A 15,586-nucleotide genomic window follows, 5' to 3' on the forward strand; every position below is an offset into this window, starting at 1 on the left:
TTTTTTTTTTTTTTTTTTTTTTTTTGAGATGGAGTCTCATTCTGTCACCCAGGCAGGAGTGCAGTGGTGTGATCTCAGCTCACTGCAACCTCTGCCTCCCAGGTTCAAGTGATTCTCCTGCCTCAGCCTCCCAAGTAGCTGGGATTACAGGCACCCACCACCACACCGGGCTAATTTTTTATTTTTTATTTTTAGTAGAGACGGGGCTTCACCATTTTGTCCAGGCTGGTCTCGAACTCCTGACCTCAGGTGATCCACCTGCCTCAGCCTTCCAAAGTGCTAGGATAACAGGGGTGAGCCACCGTGCTCAGCCTGTTTGACTCTTTAAAAAAAATAATCCCACAAGAGATGTTTGGAAACGTGATACTTTGAGTATCTTTTGGCTGTCTCCTTCATAATATTCATAGGCTAAACCAACTTAAAATGTCACCAACAGACAAAATATGCCTAACTAGAATTACCTAACCACAAATTCTTAACTACTAAAGGTAAAACTTTCTGAGGCTGAACTCCAGACTTACAGAGACTAATCATTGCATATCGTGAAATGGAGAATTGCTGGTTTAAGACCATACTGGCCTTGAGATGGACTGCAACTAGCCTACAAGAATTAACAGACGAATTGGGTGCTTTCATTTAGAAGCATGGTTGTGCCACTGGGTTGAATGGCACTTAACTTTCTGTGTGGTTCTTCTCTCTCTGCAGGGCACGTGCACATCACAGATTTCAACATTGCTGCAATGCTGCCCAGGGAGACACAGATTACCACCATGGCTGGCACCAAGCCTTACATGGGTATGGGTTTCATGAGTGGCTTTTGTTTTTCATTCCTGTAAACACCATCTATTATAGGTGGAATCATCTGGGACCTGCAGCTGGAACTGATAAGTTCCTGTCTGACTTTATCTGTGGAGCTTCTGATTTCATGGGTCTTCTCCACTAGCAAGCACCCAAGATGATGTTGATAGGAAAGGACCATTGATTACATTTTGAAAACTTATTTCATGAGTCAAGGAAGACCATTTGTACCCACTTCCTAACAAAAATATTAACTAATTCTATAAATACCTACTGTCTCTGTGTGCTTAGCACTGTTTCAGATGCCGGTGACCCTGTAGAAAGCAACACAGACAAGGTCTTCAGCTCCTAGAGCTTACATTCTAGTGGGAGCAGATTTATTAAAAAAAAAAAAAAAAAAGAACCAAACAAGGCCGGGTGCAGTGGCTCATGCCTGTAATCCCAGCACTTTGGGAAGCCGAGGTGGGCGGATCATGAGGTCAAGAGATTGAGACCATCCTGGCCAGCATGGTGAAACCCCGTCTCTATTAAAACTACAAAAATTGGCTGGGCATGGTAGCACACGCCTGTGGTCCCAGCTACTTGGGAGGCTGAGGCAGGAGAAGTGCTTGAACCTGGGAGGCGGAGGTTGCAGTGAGCTGAGATTTTGTCATTGCACTCCAGCCTGGCGACAGAGCGAGACTTCGTCTCAAAAAACAAACAAACAAACAAACAAACAAACAAAAACCAAAAAAAGACAAAGAAGTAGGAAACAGTAATAAGCAGAATGGCAATAAGTGGCAAAGTATTATTTTAACCATTATTTACATAATACTGCATTACATGCATAGAGCTATAAACTTTACAAAATGCATTCCCAGCTATAATTTTAGATTTACTCATAGTGCCATAACAATCCCATGAATTCTTCTTTTTAAAGATAAGGAAATTCTGGAGCTGGATGCTGGCATCCATCTGTGGTCCCAGCAACTTTAGAAGCCAAGGCAGGAGGATTGCTTGAGTCTAGAAGTTGAAGGCTGCAGTGAGCTATGATCATGCCACTGTACTCCAGCCTGGGTGATAGAGTGAGACTCTGTCTCCAAAAGCAAATAAATTATTTAAAAAAATAAATAAAGGTGAGGAAATTCTGCCTCAGAAAGTTTAAATGTCTTTGTAGTATCTTGTGTGTAGCGAGGTGAGGAACTTGTTTTTGCCTTGACGATTCAGCATTTACTAAGGGGTGACCAAAAAGATAGTGTTAGATGCAAAATTGTCAGTCGGTTTCATGTTTAGTTGTGGTAACAGATCAACTACAAACTCTAAGTTCACCTGTTGGGAGCAGCCATCTCTACATAGACACCAGAACTAGTTTTTAGCAGAACTAGCTTTACTTCCTGTCCAACCCCAACAATGTAAGGAGAGAGCTAGTGCCCTTGAGGGGCACACAGTGTTCAGAAAGAGGGAGTTCTCCCTCCCTTCTCTCTGTGGTTGCTCCTAAGGCAAGTGAGTTAGATCTCAAAAGAATTATCTGTAAATTATTAGAGTGACTGCAAGAAGAGATACCTGGAATTTCATTCTTGGTTAGATATTTGTGTAGTTACTGGACTTGCTGACTGGTCCTGGAGTTAACACAGCCTGGTTGGCCATGGAAGGTTGATGAGTTTGGGGGCTAGTCTTTCTGGGGATCATAGCAGCAGGAGACAGGTATGCAGTGAATGTGACTGTGCTGGGGAGAAGGGAGGTGGATTAGCTATAGGCTGTGATCCCGCTTCACATGGGACCCTCCAAGGCCCAGGAGTATAGCCTGGAAGGGAGGGAGGCTCCTGTCAGTGTGACTTCCTGAAAACACCACAAGTCCCAGTAGAGCTCAACATATCAGAATTACTGAGAGTGGAGCCTAGGCATAAGGTGGTTGAAAGCTCTTAGCGTAATTCCTCTGTGTAGCTAGGATTCACAACTTCTGCCACAGACCCCTAAAGGGAGATTACTCTGCAGGGGTAGCACATGTGTGAGGACCCCTCTGCCTCTACTACCCTTCTTTCATGTCCTAAAACAAATAGTGCTTTCTAGGAAAAGGTAGAAGGACATGTGTAAGAGCCAGATCAGTCCTCCACCTCTATTCCGGGGTGGCTGAAACCAGTCCAGCGGAGTGGGTGAAGGAGCTTTGAATCAGAAATGAGAATAGTTTTAAAATTCACAGAACTGAATTGTAAAGCATCTAAAGTAAATGTAGTAAGCAAATAGGACTAAAACTTACTAGGCAACAGACTGAGCTATCATTAGGCGAGCTCCTTATCCAGCAAAAACAAGGAGTTAGACACTGCACAGTTGCTGTCAGATGATAGACTAAAAACTACTCCTGCTTGGCGGGGCACGGTGGCTCACGCCTGTAATCCCAGCACTTTGGGAGACCGACGCGGGCGGATCATGAGGTCAAGAGATTGAGACCATCCTGGCCAACATGGTGAAACCCCGTCTCTACTAAAAATACATAAATTAGCTGGGCATGGTGGCGTGCATCTGTAGTCACAGCTACTCGGGAGGCTGAGGCAGGAGAATCGCTTGAACCCTGGAGGCGGAGGTTGCAGTGAGCCGAGATTGAGTCACTGCAGCCTGGCGACAGAGCGAGACTCCATCTCAAAAGAAAAAACAAACAACAATAACAACAACAACTACTCATGCTTTACCCTAATTAGTTAAGATGCTTAAAGCAGGTGATGTTGCTGTTTCAACTGGTGGGATTAAGTCAGGGGTGGAATGAATTGTATGGTCAGAGTAATTCAAAGGCAAAATATTTCAGCTTGAAATCAAGGACAAGAGCAATGCCATTTTCTTTTAATATTTTGTTCTCTTCCCCCATGTAACTAAAGAGAGAGAGAGAGAAAGGAAAAGAGACCCGCTACATGCAGAGCCACCTCACTTTCCAACAGAAATCTTCTATAAGAAAAAAAAAAAAAAAGAGCCTTATTTTCTATAATATTTGAACAACTGCAAATTTCATGGCTTCCAATTAGCAGTGGGGGGAATAAATCTCTTTTCTCACTTCTAAAATAATGGACACATATAATTCAGCCTATTTTCTGCCTAAAACCGATGGTACTCAGATGATAAAAAAGCATATCCAAGCCTGCTGCTCTGATGAGTTTATTCTCCAGGTTTCCTGGGTTTCCATATTAAGGGCTATTTTCTTGGAGCCAAATCAGAAAATGTGCATCTGGGTTTCCAGGGTTGGTTTCCATGGTGAGAGAAGTATGAGGAGGCCACCTTTCTTTCCTCTCCCCAGTGGTTTTAAGTATAATATCTGTATAATGTAATTTTTTCAAAGTTGACATTTCTAGTCTTCTCACAAGATAGAACTGGGGAATTGGAATCTAGGAAAAATTGTATGCACCTTCCACTTTTACCCTTGTAATTAACAATGACTAATATTTCTTGAAATCTTTCCCCGGACCAGACAAGGTGTTAAATGTTTTACATTCATTTATTCATTTATTTTTCTCAGCAGCCCTATGGGGTAGACAATACTTATCACTATTTTATAATGAGAAAAATCAGAAGCTAAATAATCTGGCCAAGATCACATGGTTAATAATTGAAAAGTCTAGATTTAAATCAAGCTCTGTATGATTTGAGAAATCAAGCTTTTTCTTAAAAGGAAGATTAGCAAGAAATAAAAATATATATTTGTAAATATTTTTATCTGTGGTTTTTCAATGGTTCTGAGTCAACTTAGGCTAACATATTGCAAATGTTTCTTGCCTTATTCCAAAATGATTATGTGATTGCCACACTCCACCTTTTGAATAGGAGTCTTTTGCAGAGGTATTGTAGGTAGAAGTCTGCTGTCTCTTTTTAAAAATTATGCTCCCAATGATTTGGTAGAATCTACCAAATCTATCAGCACCCATTTTATATTGCTTCCATAGGATACTAAGTAGCAATTCACCAGAAAGAACAAAAAGAATTCTAAAAAGAAAGATAACTAACAAAAATACTGAATGAAGATTGGAGAAATATTCGTCTACTAACACAAGATGTTGAGCATATTTTAAATCAGTTCCATAGCTCTGTAAATAATAAGACAGTATGCCAGTTCTTCACCACCTTCGATCCAGCAAGGAAGTTTTGCTTTTTACAATTTATTGTCTTCTACCTCTATGCTCCCTCTGGTCCCTCCATTATTCCTTCTCTCTTCTCCTTTGTCTGTGTGAATATAATCCATATTACTTAGAGTTAACCAATTAAAACACTCTCCTCCAAATTATATATATATGTATGTGCATGTGTGTGTGTGTGTGTATATATATATATAAAATAAGTTCACTATGGACTAGTAAGCAAAAGGAAATTAATCCCTTTGCCAATAGATATTTATGGTTTATTTCCAGACCTTTTTTCCTAAGCACAAACACACACTGTTTACGTTTTTAAAATATTTGATCATGCTAAATGTAACCTAAATCTTCATTTTATAATATAATAATAATGATAGCATCATATATTGAACATTTATTGTTCCAAGCACTTTGCTAAGTTTTTAACATTTATTATTAAACTCTCAACCCCATAAAATAGGTTTTACTATTGTTTTGATTTTATACGTTAAAAAAAAATCAGGCCCAGAGAGAGAGTAAGTCATGTGATCATAATCACACAGCAAGTGATTGGCAGAGCATGAAATTAAACCCAAGTCTAGAAGCATGCAGTGCCTGAGACATGGATGATGATGTGACAAATGATGAAGGTAGAATGGCTGACATTGCTGAGTTCTTCCTAAATGTTAAGCACCGTTCTAACTCCAAGCATTATGTCATTTAAACTAAAAACAATTCTGTGGGACCAGTACTATCGTTACAGTTTTGTTACAGTATAATACATTAACATATAATTATTGTAGTATATTGTATATACAGTACTATTGTTATAGTATATATTGTTCTCACTTCAGAAATTAGCAGACTGAAAGGTTAAGAAACTTGTTGAATGTGAAGCTGGAGACAGTCACAGGGCTCTGATGCCAGAGCCCTAACTCTTTACATGCTGCAATACTGTCCCTTTGTTCATGTCAATAAACATGCCTCTGTTAAAAATGGAAACCCACTTCTCTTAATCAGTTTTTTATTGTTGAATATTAGGTTGTTTCTCATTTTGAAATACAGGTAGAGCATCCCAAATCCAAAAATCCCAAATCCAAAATGCTCCGAAATCCAAAACATTTTGAACGCCAACATGACACTCAAAGGAAATGCTCATTGGAGTATTTTAGATTGATTTGGGAATTTGGGATGGTCAACTAGTATAGTGCAAATATTTCAAAATCTGAAAAAATAAATTGAAATGCGGAACACATCTAGTCCCAAGTATTTCAGATAGGGGATACTCAACCTGTACATTTAAATTTGTAGTAAAAATCCTGTTAGCAGAATTACGTACTGGAACTTAGTTATTTCTTTGTGATAAATTTTCATTCAAAAATGATAATGTGTTCTCTTACTGAAGTTTACTCAAAGAAAATTTTGTGTTCTCACCACAGAAAATGGTAATGTGGGTAATGTGAGGTAATGCACATGTTAGTTAGCTCTATTCAGCCATTCTACAATGTATTTATTTCAAAACATAGTGTTGTACACAATATATGCAATTTTTATTTCTTAATTAATTAATTTGATTAGTTAAAAGAGCAAAATAATTTCTGGTCAAAGGCTTTACATGGTAATATATTTCTGTTCTGAAAATTCATATCGATTTGTACTTGCTCTGGAAGTGTCTGAAGATATTCATTTCCCTGCATTCTCATCAGTGCTACACTATCAATATCTTTAATTGTCCCAAAAAAGATAAGTAATAATGATATGCATTATAATATCACCACAGTATTTCTTTGACTTCTTTTGTCAATTGGCTGTTCAAATTATTTGCTCCTTTTCTATTAAGGTGTTAATACTTTTATCCTAGTCCAATAGTTCTTATTAATTATGTAAATAATTCTTACCTTTTGTGTATTTGGAATATGAAATCCTAGTGTATCATATTTGTTGTACATTTCATTACAAATATAATTTCTCATTTTTAATTTGTTGTTTTATGGCCTATTTTTGACATGAAAAGCTCGCTAAAAATATTATCAAGCCAGTTGTCTTTTTACTTTATGTTTTCTCACTTTGATGCTATTCTTAGCAAGGCCTTCTTACCAGATTTTAGATGTGTTTTCTTAATCTTTTTATTCTGATTATGCTTTCATTTTTTTTACTTAACTCTGTTGTATATTATTTTGACTGAACATATGTGGCAAGGATCTGACTTTATTTTTGTATGATTATTAAATAATTGTTTTGAGACTATGTATTAAATAAGTCCCTTCCCATGCTGATTTGAAATATGTTCATCATAAACTAAATACATTTTTGTACTAACATCTATATTCTGTAGATTTCAAATCTTGTAGCTTTATAGATTAATACATGGGATGCAGGACTCTCTCTTCATTCTTTCCCAAAAATATTACTTCCACAATTTTTTTTCTTGTAGATGAAATTTAGGATCATTTTTGTAAAGTTCCATGAATTAATTCCATTAAATGTATAGATTAGTGTTGGGTCCCTTTCTTTATGTCCTGACCAAAATTTAATGTCCATGTTTTAAAAAAATCTGAAAACCAAATGATGGAAATCCAAATATCTAATAAACATATTAAAATGTGGTCAAGCTTATTAGTAAACAAGACAATGCCAATTTAAACCACAGTGAAATACTATTACACACTCCCCAGATTGGCAATAAAGGCTCAGTTATTCCCAAGTGTGGGTAAGGATGTTCAACAAAAGGAACCCTGATCTAATACTGTGAATTTATACATCACTTTGGTAAACAGTTTGGTGTTCTCTAGTACACAGAAAAGATACACATTCCTATCACCAACAGTTCCCCTGCCAGGAATGCACTCTAAAGAGATATGCACTTATAGGAGTCTTACATGTATAGGAATGTGCATTGTTCACAATAGTCCCAAACTGAAAATAACGCAAATGGCTATCAACAATGGGATAAATAGGTAAATTACAGTATATTCATATAGCACTAAAAGTGAACAAACTCAACTACATGGAGCAAGTTGTATGAATCTTATACACATACCATTGAGTAAGAAAAGTAAGACACCAAAGAATACAAGGAATACGATTTGATTTAATAGGATTTAATTTGATGGAATTTTATAGAATACAAGGAACAGATTTTTTTTGTTTTGTTGATGTTTCCTTTATTATAAAGCACTGAAACAAATAAATAGGTAGCTAGGCAATTTATCCACAGTTTCTGGGAGCTATTTAAGATAGGCAAAGCTAAACTATTGTCTAAAAATATGTACACAGAGATTGATCTACATAGAAAAACAAGAAAATTATTAACATAAAATTTAGCACAGTGACCTCTAGGTTTATAAACAGAATGGGACACAGTGATGGGGACAAGATTCTATTTCTTGATCTGTATTATGACTATATGGACATTTGCTTATAACTCTTTGTTAAATTCTGCAGTGTTTTATTTACTTTTCTGAATATATGTATAGAAATACTTAAGGAACAATACCAAACAAAATACTCAGTGGCTTTTTTGAAGGACACCTAGCCCTTCTCCAACTCTCTTAGTACTCTCTTAGGTGCAGGGAATCTTCTTGAAGGGTTGGTGAAAGCCCTTCAATATCTTCCTGCTCTGGTTTCTCAGCTATTTGAGGGCTCAAAAGAATTAGTCACCTGTTATGTTTTTGTATGTTGTCATAAAGTTTCTTCTTAATGTTCCACCAAAATGCTTCAATGCCTTGCATACCATGAATATTTGTTGAATGAATAAATGTGTATTGAAATGTTTTCATGCCTGAAAATAGACCAGGTAGAAGAGGATAAAAAGGAATACTGGATAAATACAGCTGGAGGAAAGAAAGAAAGTGAAAAGAATATTCATGTAAACCCCAAGGATAATCCAATATGACAGATACATACCTTTTTAGAGTAATGTTTATTCTATAGGCATTTTCTTAGCACAGTGGCTCTGATTATCCCTCAAAGTTCTTTGTAGCGTCTCTAAGTGACATGTCTGTCACCCGTCACCTGGGGGACTATCTGATATGACTTGTTGTGAGATACTGAGAAGGGAAAGCAGAAATATAGTCCATCCTATCTGTGGGAGTAGTGTGGGGTCAGGGCCATTATCTCCCAAATTGCACTGGGAGCTGTAACTTGCAGAAAGGATGCAGTGATGCATGAGAGGTGAATGCACTAGGGAAATAGCCCTACTTATTCCTGCTGCATCAAGCTCTTATAGTCAGGGCCAGTCTTGGGCATTGGGATGTAAACACTCTACCTCTCTACTTGGATGTCATCCACAGGATTTTACTTAAAAAGAACATGAGTGCACTGGGTAGAGCAAACCTGTGTGTGCAGGACCCATGTCATACCAGTTTCCTTTGCCCAGAACCAGCACTTTATACAGGAGGCTTGGGATGAGTCGTACGTATCTTTCAACTAGGTCAATTATTATGAATGTTTGCCTCTCTAGAAGCATACCCAATGTTTCTGAACACTTTATAAGTGCTAGGCATCATACTGAGACTTTGACATGGATTATCACTGTTAATTTCGAACTCTATAAAGATTGCCTTATTGGCTGGGTGCAGTGGCTTACACCTGTAATCCCAGCACTTTGGGAGGCCAAAGCAGGTGGATCACCTGAGCCCAGGAGTTCAAGACCAGCTTGGGCAACATGGCAAGACCCTGTCTCTACAAAAAACACAAAAATTTTACCGGATGTAGTGGTACCCACCTGTAGTCCCAGCTACTCGAGAGGCTGAGGTTGAAGGATCACTTGAGTCTGGGAGGTCGAGGCTACAGTGAGCCATGATTGTATCACTGCAATCCAGCCTGGACAATGGAGTGAGACCCTGTCTCAAAAAAAAAAAGAAAGAAAGAAAGAAAGAAAAGAGGAAGATTGCCTTATTGTTCTGATTTTGCTGTTTCTCAGACTCTGCCAACTTTCTCAAGGTCACAGTAAGTGGTGAAGGTAGAATTTGAACCCAGACAGCACAGCTGCAGAGCTAATGATCACAACTATTGCTTGAGCAGTTGATTTGTTCATTCATTCAACAAATTTCTCTCCAGTGATTCTGAATGCAAGATTCTGTACTAGACAGTAAGAATATAGTGGTAAGCATGCAGAAGCATTCCCTGCCTTTGCTTTGTGCTTCATTCTCCCTATTACATCCCTCAGGAATTAGGTTTATTCTCAGAAGGGTAAGTAAAAGGTTCATGATGTGTCAAAGTGCTTAGAGAATGCATAACTTGGGGGTCCTCTCTGGGGGCAAAATTGACTGTAGCTCTGCCTTCCATTGGAATCAATTGAAAGAATTATAGTCACAAAGTGTAAAGAACCCACAGCTACTGTAAAACCTTACACGCTCCAGAATGCTCGCTCCCTCTTTTCTCCCTCCCTCATCCCCAATAGATGGCTGCAAGTGTTTCCCTTGCTGCTTCCAGGTGACTCTGAGACAGAGAGATTATCCAGTGTATGCTCTACCAAATTCTGAGCATTGTCTGCAAATGTTATAGAAATTTACATACTTTAGTTCAAACCTTCCCAATCAAAACAAATAACATCTTCTTAGCCTTCTTGATTTCAGGGCGAGCCACATATTTGAGGCCCAATAGGACCCACATTTTAATCAGTGCATGATCTAAATAAGGGAAGAGTTTACCCATGAAGGCCTATGCGTGCCTGTGTGTATTGGCTGATGAATGAGGCTACTGAGAGAGATTAGAAAATCAGAAATGTTTGCCTGCTGAGAGCAATCTAGCAATGGATGATAAACATCCATCAAAGTGTTTATATTTTTTATCCTGGTAATTCTCCTTTGGAGGAACATGTTGAGAAAATATAATATTAACGTCTCAGGGAATGAAACTGGTCTAATTTTTTGTGTTTTTCAGCACCCGAGATGTTCAGCTCCAGAAAAGGAGCAGGCTATTCCTTTGCTGTTGACTGGTGGTCCCTGGGAGTGACGGCATATGAACTGCTGAGAGGCCGGGTACTGTAGTATTGCATTTCCTCTTTGGTTATTTTTCCAGCAAGTTCTATTTTAGAATGAAAGAATGTGTTGTTTGCTAAGAACCAATCGGTTCACTTGAAAGCTGAAATCGACTATGCCATGTGATGTTGATAACACCCCTTGAGATTTCTGCACAGGTTAATTCATTTGTCCCGCATATGGGACCAACCAAGTCAATTAACATCAAATTACACAGTTAAAAGTAAAGGAATAATATGGATATTATAAACTCCCAAAGAGGAGAAATCAATACACCTCACTAAATATCTTGTGTAAATATCTGTGTTTGTTTAAAGAAAGTTCATTTTGCAGTCACAGTACAGGACTCTAATTCAGACATACCTCACCAAGGCTAGTGTGAATTATTAATACAACACAATTCATGCTCTGTCGTGTTGGATTTCTATCACTTGGCTCCTGGGTTCTGGGTTCAGTGACAAATTAGAGTCATTTCCTTTTAAAGGAACATTTCTTAAACTAAGAAACTCATTTCTAGAAAAAAGAGATGAAAAGAAAGCAAATATGCTGAAACATATTTTATACAATTTGTGCAAACTATTACATAATGGAAATACACTCCTAAGGTTATATCTTAGTCATCCCTGCTTACCATAATAAAATACTACAGACAGGACGGCTTAAATAACAGACATTTATTTTCTCGGTTATAGAGGTTGGAAGTACGAGATTAAGATGCCAGAATGGTCAGGTTATGGTGAAGTCTCTTTTTGGCTTGCAGACAGCAGCCTTTTTTCTGTGTCCTCACATGGCAGAGAGAGATCTTTGTCTTCTTATAAGTCCACTAATCCCATCATGAGGGACCTACCCCCATAAACTAACCGAACCCTTATTCCCTCTCAGAGGCTCTGTTTCCAAATACCATCACATTGAGGGTTAAGGCTTCAACTGAATTTTGAGTGGGACACAAACATTCAGTCCATGACGTTCTACCCTTGACGCCTCCAATATTCTTGTCCTTCTCATATGCAAAATACATACATTCAACAGTCCCAAAAGTCTTAACTTATTCCCGTATCAACTGTGAAGTCCAAAATCTCATCTAAACATCATAGAAATTGTGTATGGGTGAGACTCAAGGTATGATTCATCCTAAGGCAACATTTCTCCTCAGCTGTGAACCGATAAAAGCAGACAAGTGGCGAGGCACTGGCTCATGCCTGTAATCCCAACACTTTAAGAGGCAGGAGGCAGGAGGATTCCTTGAGCCTAGGAGCTCAAGGAATATAATATCCAGCCTGGGCAACATGGGAGACCCTGTGTGTAAAAAACCATTTTTTTTTCTAATTAGCCAGGCATGGTGGGGCATGCCTGTGATCCCAGCTACTCAGGTGGTTGAGGTGGGAGGATCACTTGAGCCCAGGAGGTAGAGGCTGCAGTGAGCCATGATCCTGCCACTGCACTACAGCCTGAGCTACAGATGAGACCCCATCACTAAAAAAACAAAAAACAAAAACAAGCAAGTTATGTGCTTCCAAAATACAATGGTACCATAGCTGTGGGATAGACAATCCCATTCCAACATTTCAAAAGAGAAATGGGAAAGAAGGAAGGGGCATCAGCTCCTAAACAAGTCCAGAACATATCAAAGCAAATTCTATTATGGCTTAAAACTTGAGAATAGTCTTTTTGGTTTGTTGGTTTGCCCTCTAGATCTACATGGGCATGGGAGCATCACTCTCATGGCTGGCGATGGGGAGAGGGGACTTGCTTAAATGGCTCTATACAAAGGCACTACCCACATGGCTCTCTGTGAAGGCTCTGCCTACACAGCTCTGTTGGGTGGTGGTCCTGCCCTTTGAAACTGAGGTGGAGGCAACCCTGCTCCCCAAGCCAGTGCACTCTGGACGTGTAATGGGACTGGCAGCCCTGATGATATCTGAATCACCTTCATGATCCTTCTTCCTTTTACTTGAAGGATATCACGTGTTCACAGCTGGATAGCATTACGGTCCCAGCCTGTAAAGTCCAAGAAGTCTGACAGCCTTTCTTCATTCCGTGCCACCTTCTCTATCTCCTTAAATTCAAACTGGCGGCATCTGCTAGTATAATCCCTTCTTTCTTTCTGGCTTCTGTTGAGATAACTAATTAAGTTCATGAGCTATGCCCTCTATGTCTATCAACTGGTTGTTCAGCTACACTCTAGTGTTCTCTTCCGAACAGTCTTGCTCATTTTCTGCAATATGGATAGAAATCTTCAATTTCGGGTTGCTTTTTGCTTAACTATTTTTTCTCCAATTCCAACATTCCCTTTCACATTTTACTATAAGCAGACAGGAGGAAGCAAGTTACTCCTTCAAAGTTTTGCTTAGAAATCTCAGCTGGCCTGGTGCAGTGGCTCATGCCTATAATCCCAGCATTTTAGAAGGCTGAGGCTGGCAGATCACCTGAGATCAGGAATTCGAGTCCAACCTGACCAACATGGAGAAACCCCATCTCTACTGAAAAGACAAAATTAGCTAGCTGTGGTGGTGGATGCCTGTAATTCCAGCTGCTTGGGAGGCTGAGGCAGGAGAATCACTTGAACCTGGAAGGCAGATGTTGCAGCGAGCAACCATTGTCTCCAGCCTGGGCAATGAGAGCGAAACTCTATCTGAAAGAAAGAAAGAAAGAAAGAAAGAAAGAAAGAAAGAAAGAAAGAAAGAAAGAAAGAAAGAAAGAAAGAGAGAGAGAGAGAGAGAGAGAGAGAGAGAGAGAGAGGAAGGAAGGAAGGAGAGAGAAAGAAAGAAATTATCTCATTTCATCACTCACAATTTCTACCTTCTGCAAAATAGTAGAACACAGTTCAGACAAGCTCCTTGCCACTTTCCTCCAGTTTCCAATAACATGTTCCTCATTTCTGTCAGACCTCACCAGAATCACCCTTAATATCCATATTTCTAGTGCATACATCCAAAGTCTTCCAGCTCAATAACTAGTTCCAAAGTCATTTCCGCATTTTAAGGCATTTGTTCCAGCAGCACAATTCTCAATACCAAAATTTTAGTCTGCAATATCTGCCTTAACAAAATGCCACAGAATGGGTGGCTTAAGAAATAGTGCTACAATGGGTGGCTTAGCCAACAGAAATTTATTTTCTCAGTTATGGAGGCTAGAAGTCAGATTAACGTGCCATCATTGTTGGGTTCTGGTGAGGGCTTTCTTCCTGATTTGCAGACAGTTTCTTTCTTGCCCTCACATGACAGGGAGAAAGATAATCTCTTTCTTGTTTATCCCACAGAACTGAGGAATTGGGTATCTCAAGTCATCATCCAGATACTGCAGCTCTCCTCTCTTAACTTGTGGAGTCATTCTTTCAGCTGCTGTCAATAGTCCTCTTCTTTGATTCCACAACACACCATCATGATTTCTGCATTAAAAATGCCATCTCCCAAGTAACTGACCTATTCACATTAAGAACAGTTGTTAGAAGTTGGGGTTATTTCATCATGGTCCAATGGCTTTATCTTGCTCAGGAAATCAAAGATGAGTGTTTCTAAAGCAAAAAAAAGAGGAGGATCTCACAATTTTATCTGTTTCATTCACTCTACAGGGTCCATTTTACACCCAAACATTCGTTAGTTCTTTGTTCGTACTCCTGCCTTTCCTGAGGGAATCATTGTAGCACTATTTCTTAAGCATATTCAAATTTGGATGAGTTAGTTAAATTAATGTGAAAGGACCACCCTTGTAAGCCAAATGTGTAAGTCCTACACAGGAAGCCTCAGATCCTACCTGTTTTTATCTTCTAATGGGCTTCTTTTTCAAGTTTCTAAACAAATCCAGTGAAGAAGTAGATAACGCTACTCTTGATTTTATAGGAAAATAGAGAAGAGAATCATACACTTACCTAAAAGTAGAAACATATCTGCTCTTTCCCACTTCACCCTTAATTTTTTCTCCCCAGCCAATTTACTCACCTTCTGTGGTTGTGCTTCTGTGTTAGCCCCTTGCTAGCTCCTTCTGGGGTTCCGCGCAACTGTGCTCTGCCCTCATCTTTTATGACACACCTAGCAAAACAAAAGCTGAGGAGTGAGTTGAAACAAACAACTACCTGTCATTCTTCAAACATGCCTAGAATTGTATTTAACTATCATCTATCTAAAAGAGGTATTCTTGCCTGCCTGGAAAGAATTTTGCTAAGAAAATTGTTTCTCTTCTTCCCATATTATTTTACCTCTATGGTAGTTCCCTGTGATCTGATATGTCAACATTGACAAATTCATTTTTCTAAAGCACAGATATGACCTTTTCTGTTAAGAAAAAGAAAGTACTGTTGCTCCCCAGTGCTATACACACACACACACACACACACACACACACACACACACCCTTCACAAGCCTTATCTGCACCCCAGCCTTCACTCTCCGCAACAAACTTCAGATGTCTTAGGTGGGTATTCTTCGGAATTAGGTCAACGTTTCAGATTTTGCTTCCATTTGTATATTTCTGACCCCTCATGAACTCATTTTGGCTTCTTAGAACTTCTTCCTCTTCTCAAAGCACCTCTTGGGTTTTTTAACCTCTTGTTCCTTTGCTTATAAAGATAGTTTCCAAGGCAAACCTTGGTCTTCTTTAGAAATCACTCTGTTTAAGGTTAGAAATCACTAAATGAAGTTTTAATACAGGATATGTCTTGATTGCAGGACTTTTCAAAATCTTTATAGCCAATATATTTTGGTCATTTCTAAGAAAGGACACACTGTTAAACT

The 15,586-nt window shown here is 38.9% G+C and overlaps 1 protein-coding gene across 1 annotated transcript in view; it reads left to right on the plus strand.

Moving 5' to 3' along the window:
- STK32A (serine/threonine kinase 32A) overlaps positions 1 to 15,586 on the plus strand; it is an 83,882-nt gene that overhangs the window by 47,094 nt on the left and 21,202 nt on the right. The window contains exons 4-5 of the mRNA XM_025389423.1: positions 706 to 795; positions 10,758 to 10,855. Coding sequence (XP_025245208.1) covers positions 706 to 795; positions 10,758 to 10,855 — 188 coding nt within the window. The remainder of the gene's footprint in view (positions 1 to 705; positions 796 to 10,757; positions 10,856 to 15,586) is intronic.

This window comes from Theropithecus gelada, chromosome 6 (assembly GCF_003255815.1).
Source record: "Theropithecus gelada isolate Dixy chromosome 6, Tgel_1.0, whole genome shotgun sequence".
Classification (NCBI taxonomy): domain Eukaryota; kingdom Metazoa; phylum Chordata; class Mammalia; order Primates; family Cercopithecidae; genus Theropithecus; species Theropithecus gelada.